General features: G+C 34.6%; 1 protein-coding gene across 1 annotated transcript; it reads left to right on the top strand.

The window, feature by feature from the left end:
* The first annotated feature begins 7,750 nt into the window (after positions 1-7,750).
* On the top strand, positions 7,751-9,039 carry LOC107479992 (uncharacterized). The gene is made up of 3 exons (XM_016100120.1): positions 7,751-8,067; positions 8,229-8,402; positions 8,493-9,039. The coding sequence occupies exons 1-3, from the start codon at positions 7,751-7,753 to the stop codon at positions 9,037-9,039; spliced, it is 1,038 nt and encodes a 345-aa protein (XP_015955606.1).
* The last annotated feature ends 2,239 nt before the right edge of the window (positions 9,040-11,278 follow it).

The following is an 11,278-nucleotide window of genomic DNA, read 5'->3' as shown; positions in this document are numbered from 1 at the left end:
AGGAGAATAAACTAATATATATTACATATATTTAAAAAGGTATGTCAAGTGCCAATTAGATCATTTTTATATACACATACTTGTTAAGTTACTAAATCAAATAAATAATAAACATAAGTAAACAAAATATATATTTTCCTCATGAACTTCATCCAACTATAAGCAAACTACAGTCAAATGTAAATAGAGAAAAAAACACATTATCAAAAAGTGTCTCAACAATAACAACATGTATAGATAAACATATTCAAGTGTTACAACAATTTAACACACGTATATATATACCTAATCATCATTTAGTCGATGGAGATGAATGTTATCGATTTAAATTTGGATCTTGTGCACTATTTGCAGACGATTGCTTAAATCGCAAGAGAGAAAGTGCTTCATCAATATTCATATCAGAAGAAGTTTGTTGCAACATAAATTTCACAATATCTTCTAATCCTTGCACTTTTTATTTTGTGTCATCTAATTCAGTTTTCAAGACTGTTGTCTTCTCTTCACTTTATTTTTTTATTTCATATATTTCTTTATTTTTCTTAAGAGAAATTTTTGTAACAGTTCTTTCAAAACATCGAACTCTTCCTAGATTCTTTTTACTAAATACTTTTTGAAATGCATTAGTAAGAGTTTTTCTAACTTCTTGAAGATTATCAAGTTTATCCGATCCTATATACACAAATATATTATATGCATATTTTTAGTGATAAAAATGTAAACAAATGAATCCAATAAACTGTTGACAACTAATAGGGACAGTAATCCATCAGTAGTACATATATAATAAGATATTCTAATCACAATACTATTAAAACAACATATAAATATGCAAGTGATTAAACACCCATAGCTATAAGCATAAAACAACAACCAAAATAAGTATTGTTACAGCCATAAGCACAAAATAACAACCAAAATAGTCATAAGCACAAAATAATCATGCTGAAAAAAAAAAGACTTAACAACTAAGATAATTAGAGTTACAACTATAAGTACAAAATAGCAACCAAGAGAAGCAACATTACAATGACAGTTTGTGTTTTTACATCAAGTATTTTTTTAGTCTATTTTGAGTAGTAACAAATATTTCATCTTGATTTGGTTCCTTTTTATTCTCTTGTCTCTCACGCTATAGAACAATATGGCGATTATAAAGTTATAACATAAAATAAAATTAGATAAAAAACACGAGTAAAGAATTTCAAAATAAGCGTGACTTTACCAAATCAACAGTTGAACACGCACTCTTACAAAATTGATAGGCCCCAACTTATACTTTCATTGTTGCTTCTTGTAATTTTCAAAGGACGATTCACCAACATATCCTCAATATTTTTAAAATATGATTCAAAGTGTTTCTTCTTGATTCTTGTCTTGTAACGTTTTCATACTCCATGAACACTAGTTATCACCCATAATTTTAAGAAATTTTGAAGAATGAACTTTGACTACAAACACATTATATTCACCATATCATATAAATAAGAAGAGTATAAATATATGGCATAAACATAAAGATAAATTAAGCTTACATTAATATACTATCATATGTGTTTTTAAATTTGCTTAGGCACAATTTTTTCGTCAGTCATCAAGATAATGAAATCACTATTCTTTTTCATTGTTCCAATAAAATTAGTTAAATTCTTCACTCTGTGAGGAGTTGGCCCCACTACTTCTCCACCATCAAAAGTCACTTCCTCCTTTTCTTTCCAAATTCTCGCATAAATCTTTAGGCATCTTATTTTTTCACGACTCTTTCTAACCTTTAAGGTATCTAAATTAAAAAATTGACGAGTTATGCAAATTATATTATAACAAATACAATTTAATTTTGACAGGTTAAAAAAATAACAATTATAACACTTATATGAATTTACATTATACATTATAAATAACTAAAAAAAGCATAACAACAAACAAAATTACAGTAGGTTCTACATGAGTAATTTCTATAACTTGGTCTTTTTTCACATTAAAATTTTTATTTTTATATTTACCAACATAATCTTTCTCATGGAGGATATCAACATTTCCTCCATCATTCGGGAATAGCCTAGATCTAGCATCCTCAATAATTGAGACTTCAATATGTTCCTCTTCTTTTTTCGTGTGAATTTTTTGTTCACCCAAAAAATTATCAAGAGCCATTGCTAGTCGTTTTAAGTTTTTTTTTGTCAAATTAACTAGTTCTTTTTTAGTAGCTCTAGCATCCTTACCAATTGACTCAAAGTCATCTTTCTCTTCTCTTTCCATTTCTACTCTTCTTGTATGCAAAAATGCATCAAGAGTCATTACTAGATACTTTGTCTTGATCTTAATCTTGTTAGAGATTGGTTGTTCTTCATATTTCTTACCATAAGAAGTCTTATTTACTCTACTTGGCTTAGAAACTTTTAGTTGAGCATTACTTTCCACTTAGTTATGAAAAGACTTTAAGGATTAGTTCATAGTCTTTTTTACAAGTGGCTCGTTTCTCCCTTCTATGGAATTATCTTTACTTTGCTTTCAATTTCTGAAAATTTTCTTAGGATGTTGTGCTATTTTGACTTGATTACTTCCTTTATCACCTTTAGATATAAAATTTCGAACTGATTTTGAAGCAGAAGATATTTCCTTCATTTCAATTTCTTTAACTTTTGCATGAGTTTGATATTTTTTTACTAGTCTTTTTCTCTTTTAAATTGTTCCATTTTCATCTAATAATAAGAAAATATTACAAAAGAGTAATGAAATATAACAAATAATAACCTTTTTTTATATCACAAAATGTTCATCAAATCAAGATCAAAACTATAAAAACAAAACATGAAATTTAACTTATATACAATAACTGAGGAAAATAAATCACTCAAAAGTCTTCGGAATCATATTCTTCATCCGATCATGTGTTATACTCTTGAAAAAAATAAACTTTTTTTGCGACATTGACAAGAATTTCATTCAAATCATTCTCTACCAAGTCTACTTCACGATCATCATTAGGTATAGGAAGAACGGTTAAGTTATCAAATGACTCATTTTCATATATGAGTTCTATAACACCCTACTACACAGAGCTTTACGCTTAAGCCGTAAAGCATAGGTAGTGTGGTATTACAACCTCTAAAAATAAAATATATACATAATAATATTGGAAAGAATACAGTATACGAAGAGTCTTGAAAAACGGATAAAACAAAATTACAAAATAAAAAGCGCAACACTCAGGAACAAGATTACTTGTGCGTGAAGAAATCTAAAGTTCACATACATAATTATACAAAAGATAAGAGTAGAGGATCAATGATACAAAATAACAAGCTCCTAACTTAGCCTGTGAAACTAAGGCAGGCCGTAAGGAGAATCTATATAAATACATATATCAAAAGGATACAAAGAAAACCCCAAAATATCCACTTCGCTGTAGAAGTTCCAGACGCCTAGCGAGGTGCCGCTCAACCTGCATCTGAAAAAAATAACATAGTATGGGGTGAGAACCGGAGGTTCTCAGCATGGTAAAGGTGCCAGCATATAGGATATAAGGTCTTGGGAATGCAGAGGCAATCCTAGAATACCAACACTCAGATATAAAGCTTAAGGAACTAAACAAAAAACCATAATTGGGTGATCTTCTAAGAATATCTAAGCCTAGCTTAATATATTCAATTAGGCATTCCCAAAATAATGCATAGCAAACAAAGCAGACAATATGTACATGTTGTATGCCTGTCCTATGACTGATGAGGCTCATCTGTCAATTATCAAGCCAACTCGACAAGTCCGACTGCTAAACTATGGACTGTCCCTCGACGCGCATCCCCAAGAGTCTATGCATAGCTTTTTCTCAAATATATAAAATTGTGCAATGGGGGTCAACATCCCCGGGAATTTATATGTGCCCGGTCACACTTATGTCATATGGTCAACAGAGTATCGAGTCTCAACCTGGTACACGTGGTGGCAAGTCATGGTACTTTACCCAGCGAAACTCGTATCTCAGATCATTTGAGTGTATAAGCCAATAAACATTCATATTCATGGTACTAATTGCATCAACATATCATTTAAACCATTGTACCATATACACTCTAAGTTTACATCTTGGCCCATTTTGCGTACGCATTCCTCTTTACACGTACGCATGCGTGTCAAACAGAACCGCATGGTTGCGTAAGGGTGGTTTGCGTACCCAAAAATCCCAGATCACGCGTATGCTTGGGCCATGTGTACGCATGGACGTACGTTTTATCAAAAATTTTGCTAAGCTTGAAATATGTAGAATCTCACATTTGAGTCCTAAACTTCCGGCGCGCATAAATTTTTCGCGTAAACTTCACGAACCCAATTTTTATATAAAATAAGTTCGAAATCATTTAGGGATCCGGAAGCCAAGTTATGGCTCGCCGAAGTTCGACCAAAAACTAATTTTTACACAAAATCTCAAAACCTCCATTTTCTTTAAAACTCAATTCCAAATCAACTTACCATACCCATAACCACAAACACAACATACCTTTCTCAACACAAAAACAACCTTCATATCCTACCATTTCTCAATTCAACAATATCATGCATCAACCCCTTGAATACATCAACAAGATTCTCATTTTACCTATCCAATATATATACATATTCATATCATCATCAAATCATCATTCAACATCCATCCAACAAACACCAAATCCATATCACAATTTTTATCAAGGTTACTAAGCATTAAACATACTCATACGTTCCAACCTATCCTATGGTCATCTAGCTTAAGTTTTCATAGAACATTATATATTAAATACATGAAACCTAAACCATACATTGGCCGATTTTCACGTATTATCCAAGGCAACCCACTTAAGTGAAAGGCAAGGCTTCAACACCAAAATTTGGCTCTAACACTAACCAAGTTCCCAATCAAGTTTCCAATGGCTCCAAGGACTTCATATCATACATACATACATGTCTAACACATATATACATATATATACCCAAAAAAAATCAATACCCAACATACTCAAAACAGGAAATGGCTAGAGTTAAAGATCCTTACCGGACCCACAAACTAAACAAACTAAGCCCAACAAGTTCTGCAAGCTAAATTGAACCTATAGCAGCAAAGCCAACAAATTCTCAACATGTATGCTCAAGGTTTTTGAAAATCAAAGGGGTAGAGAAACTAGAGTGAGAATGAGGTTTACCTATGAAATTTTTGGTAGATTCGTAGAGCTCGATGCAGTAGTCGCATGGCCGCAGACGGTGCGGTGATCGGAACTCGGAGTGAGAAGTTACGGAGGTTTGATTTGGAAGCAAGGGTTTTTGTCTTCCTTCCCCTTTCCAAAAGTTTACAGCGTGAGTGAGGAGAAGTGAGGAAAGGGAAAGCTGTGTTCCTTAAAGGCTAATGGCCTGAATTGGACCTTGGGCCCATTTTGAGCTCGGTTCGACCGATTCGGCCCGTTCGGCCTAATCTTTGGCCAAATTCTTTGAAATTAGTGTCAAAATTCTTATTTTAATTTGCTCTATCTTATTTTTCTATAAAATTTATATTTATAATTTATTTTATTAAAATTTAATTTATTGGTTAATTATTCGCTAATTTAACAGAGTTTACATCCTACCCACCAAATTAAGAATTTTGCCCTCGAAATTCAGATTTAGTTACTTGAAAAGAGGTGTGGGTAGTCCTTTCGCATATCCGATTCGAGCTCCCAAGTATGCTCTTCCATACCGGCTTGATTCCAAGCTACTTTCATCAATGAAATCTCCTTCCCGCGTAAACACTTGATGCTAGTGTCGTCGATCCTAACCGGGGTTACCGGTAGTGTTAGATCTTCCCTCACTTGAACTGATTCCGGCTCCAGAACATGGCTTGCATCAAGAGTATATTTACGAAGCTATGACACGTGAAACACGTTGTGAAGGTTCGAAAGATGCGTCGATAAGGCGATCCTATAAGCCACCGGTCCAATTCTCTTCAAAATCTCAAACGGTCTGATGTAACGGGGATTCAGTTTATTTATTTTAATGGCTCTTCCCACTCTGATGGTTGGAGTAACCTTCAGAAAGACATGCTCTCCTTCTTCAAACTCCAAAGGCTTCCACCTTTGATCAGCATAACTCTTCTGACGACTTTGAGCTACAAGCATTTAGCTACAGATATTCTTTATCTGTTCTGTGGTTTCTGCTATAATCTTAGGTCCTAGCAAGCTCTTCTCTCCAGATTCATACTAGCATAGTGGAGATTGACATTTCCTCCCATACAGATCTTCATACGAATCTATTTCGATGCTCGTATGGTAGCTATTGTTATAATCAAACTTCACTAGCGGCATATATCGATCCTAGCTTGTCGACTAGTCCAAAACACAAGCTCTCAGCATATCCTCCAAAGTCTGGATTGTTCTTTCTGATTGACCGTTAGTTTGAGGGTGATATGCAGTTCTCAAACTCAACTGAGTTCCAAATGCTCGCTGAAAGGCTCCCCAGAACCTTGATGTGAATTGAGGATCTCTATCGGATATAATGGTGGAAGGCACGCCATGCAACCTCATAATCTCCTTAATGTACAGTCGTGCTAACTCCTCCAACATGCAACTCATCCGAATGGGGAGAAAGTGAGCCAACTTTGTCAGTCGATCTACAATCACCCAAACAGCGTCATAACCAGTCCGAGTTCTAGGTAAGCCCGACACGAAGTCCATCGCTATACTCTCCCACTTCCATTACAAAATCTCTAAAGGATGAAGGGTTTCTAATGGTCTCTGGTGCTCAATTTTAACTTTCTGACAAGTCAAACACTTGAAAACATGCAACGCCACATCATTCTTCATTCTCGGCCACCAGAACATCGTTTTTAGATCTTGATACATTTTGGTGCTTCTCGGATGGATTGAAAACCCGCTCTTATAAGCCTTCTTCAAGATATCCTGCCATAAGTCTCCGACATTTAGTACAATGATTCGGCCCTTGAACCTTCGTAATCCGTCCTTATCCTCTGACACTCTCCATTGCTTTTCTTGTTCAATAGCCGGCAATACTTTCTGTAATCCTTTATCATCTTGATGAGCTTTTAGGAGTTCAGCCTTAAAATCACTCGAAACTTGCAGCTGACTTAAACATAGAGTCCCGAATTCTTCTCTAACTCCCAGTTTCAAACCTTGGAATGCTTTTAGCAGCTCTTCCTCTTGCAGCATCATCCAAGCAGCATATAGAGACTTCCAAATCAAGGCATCCGCCACAACATTCACCTTTTCAGGGTGGTAATTTAACTCGAAGTCATAGTCCTTTAGAAGCTCTATCCACCTCCTCTGACGCATATTCAACTCCTTTTGCTCAAAGAGGTACTTCAAGCTTTTGTGGTCTGAGAAGACTTGAAATTTGACACCATAAAGGTAATATCTCCAAATCTTCAGAGCAAACATAACGGCAGCAAGTTCCTAGTCGTGAGTTGGATAATTCATCTCATGCGACCTTAACTGCCATGAGGCGTATGCTATGACCTTACGATGCTGCATCAGCACTCACCCCAGGCCCTTTAGGGATGTATCACAGTACACCTCAAATAGTTCACTCGGCTCAGGCAAGACCAACATAGGCGCAGTGGTCAGCCTACACTTTAATGCTTCAAAACTCTCCTCACACTCTGGAGTCCAGACAAAAGGCACGTCCTTCCTAATCAGCTTGGTTAAAGGTAAGGCGAGTTGTGAGAATCCCTTAATGAATCTCTGATAATAACCTGCCAAACCTAGGAAACACATGATCTCCGTCACAGAAGATGGTCGCTTCCAATTCAGGATGTGAAGATCAGCATGTGAAGGTAATGATCGACGTACATGCACGACTAATACCACAACATGTGATGGAGTTATATGTTGTGGTCTGTGACATGGTTGTTGGTGGTGGGCCGTCTCTTTTGAGTCCTGAAATTGTCCTACTCAAGGCCACACCGATCCACTACGCCCAACCACATGATAGTGCCGACAAGGACGAATGTGAGGGCGATTCAACTTATGTTGCTGGGTCCGGGTCGTCTATCAATACAGCTTTCGAAGATGAGTATGTGCCGGAGACTCCTATCGGCGGTGTTGATCAGTTTTTCCTGCCCCCCTTTGGCCATTCCTCGACTGTCGAATGTTCCTAGTCATTATCAGACGTTGAACTTGGACGCAATGTAGCCCGGCGGTCTTTTGAATGCCGGTGATAGGGAGGATTACAATATGGATGGCGGGGGTAGAATTTTGAGTTGGCCATAGGTTCAGAAACTGTGAAGCAGTTTTAATAGCGGTGAAGAACTATAGTATTCGACAGAATGTGGAGTATAAAATTTTGGAGTCAGATAGGCTTAAATACCAATGTCGTTGCAAGCAATTTACTAATGGTTGTCCATGGACTCTTCGTGTGGCACTATGCCATAACTTGAATTACTGGTATGCGTTACGATTTATTTTGGATGCATTAGAGTTTATTACGTTAATTTTGTGTTTCGCTGAAAATTGACATCCACGAGAAATTTGTAGGAAGGTGTATAGATTCGGTGGAGCATATACATGTCTGGCACCTACCGTGTCTCAGGACCATGCTCAGCTGGATAGTGGTTTGATTTGCAAGGTCGTGTTAACTATGATAAAGACTGACTCGTCGGTGTCTATCCCAGTGTTGCAAAGCCTGGTGCATCAAAATTACCATTTCAAGCCTTCGTATCGAAAGGTGTGGATGACAAAGGAAAAAGTGATTGCCAAGATCTATGGTGACTGGGAAGAGTCGTATAGCAGGATACCTGCGCTCTTACAAGCTTTGCAGGAGTGCCTCCAATGTACGATTCACGAATGCGTTGTTGTTTCTTATTACAACAAGGACATGATTAAAGGAAAGTGGAGTCAGTTTGATAAGATTTTTTGGGTATTTTCTCTATGTATTGAAGCGTTTAAGCATTGCAAGCTTTTTGTATCTGTGGACGAGACACATTTGTATGAAAAGTACGGGGACGTGCTGTTAATTGCTGTGGCTCAAGATGGTAACAACAAGTGTGCAAACCAATGTGGTAGGCAACATCTTAGAGTGTAATGCTGACTTCACTCCATGGAAGGTGGAATGTGTGGGTCTCGGGCCTTTATCGCTTGACAAATGCAGAAATCAAGAAATCGTCAAACATGAAATCCCTCAACTCCACTGCATGTCCAAATCCAGCCACCCTTATATAAAGCAACAGGATGTCCCGTGGAGAGAGACCCAGAGTCACACGACGTGAAAACAGTAACCGTAGTCTCTACACTTTTCATAACATTTATAAACTGTTAACTATTGCTAAATATTACTAAAAATTATAAACCACCTAGATAAACAATTATATTGAATGCACGCAACAAATACCTATTAATTAGACTAACATGTTAATTGAGAATTACTTATTTTATTTATTTAACTTAACTCACAATTAATTACCTATTTTATTTATTTAACATAAGTAACAATTACTTATATTCAATTATACAAATTATAAAATCATACTAAGTATACCAATAAAACTAATATAGATCTTTTAACTTAATCTACTTACTATACTTACCCCATTAACTAAGTTACTAAAGACTAAACATCTAAATTTAATATTCCCTAAAAATAAAATAAAATAAATTACTAACCTCAAAGTCTAAAACTCCAACTACGTGCCAAGTAACATTTAGTATGTTGATGTCTCCTTCACGGACATATTCTCGGGTGGCATATTTCCGAAAGAAACTCGAACTCAAGCATTTAAAAGATCACAAAAACTTAAAAAATGATGGTTATGCACAGCAATCTCGGATGCTATTACATTATATATGCATGCGAGTGTATCTCGGCCACAAGTACGATGCATGTACATATTTCGAGTGGTGAGATTCCATTCTCTTTTTGCACACATCTCAAGTGCTCAATACCGGTCCCTATCCTAATACATATCCTGGATGTATCCAAGATATGACTCGACGTCATCCGGTCACAGCACGGGATGTCAAACGCCGAGATATACTTATTTTTAGATTAACTCCTTAGCATCTGAGATGTGTATCATGATGTATTTTTGTAAATACGTTATTTTTTATGTATTTTCGTAATTTATATATTTTTTAATTTAAATAAAAAAATTTTCGTTTATGACAAATATTTAAATTTATATTAGAAAAATAAAAATCAAATTGCAAGAATATATTATTTTCCATTAAGACGGTAGTGGGCATGGATTGGCTGTGCTGATCTTGTAGCCAATAAGACTTCTCCATGTGGATGATGCAGCAAAGAATCAAAGATTGTCAGATTTCTTCGAGAAGAGGGATTCTGTTTACTTTTCAGTCAATCAAGCTTCTCGCCTTCAACTATTATACATTTTTTCTTTTATTTTACTGAATATAATTTAGATACATTGTTAATATAAATCAGTTATATATATAACGTTAAATTAATAGAAATATTTTTTAATATTAATTATGTAAATTATTATTCATAAAATAAATGTAATTAAATAATTTGTAAAATATTTTATCCAGTTACTATATTAAAATTAAACTGTATTTTATACAACTATATATAAGAAGAGATATTTTCAGCCATTTATGATGTAGCAGGAACTTAGAAATGAAAAGAATGAATCTCTTCCTCATGTTTAATTTTATCTATTTCCAAAGCTTAGACAAAAGAAAAATCAAACCACTTTGTTTCTAACATTTTTACTTTCGGTTGGGGCACATGAGGTGCTCTCTGATCATTCAAATAGATAAGCTAAAATAAAAGAGGAAGAATTTCACCAAAAACTATACAATAAAATAAAATAAAATAAAAGGGGGAAGAATCTTGACGAGCTTATGGGTCAGGTGAATTCACTTCTCATAGGTGCAGATAAGCTGCAACACTTGAAAATAAACTTGTGAATTGAGATTCCTGAGCAATGATATTATTACAAAAGAATAAAGGTCGTTTTTAATATTGGAGTAAATTTTATTTGTGTCTTTAATATTTAAATAATTTTATTTGTATTTTTAATGTTTGTAAAATAATTTAATATTATCCTGTCGTCAATTATCATCATGAGTTTTAATTGAAACTCAAATAATTTTTTCTTAAAATTAGAATACAAATATCTCAGAACTAATAATTTATTTCGGATAATAACTCATCAAAAATTAAAAATTAAAACTAATTTTCGTAATATTTATATAATTCACTTTCTTAGGTACGAAGAATCTAAATACAAATAATAGATACAATATTAAAATCAAATATTTTTAAATATGATCTAATTAAAAATAAATAAACCAAATAAAAA

This window comes from Arachis duranensis, chromosome 1, assembly GCF_000817695.3.
Source record: "Arachis duranensis cultivar V14167 chromosome 1, aradu.V14167.gnm2.J7QH, whole genome shotgun sequence".
Lineage (NCBI taxonomy): Eukaryota > Viridiplantae > Streptophyta > Magnoliopsida > Fabales > Fabaceae > Arachis > Arachis duranensis.
This window is presented reverse-complemented; position numbering and strand designations above follow the sequence as displayed.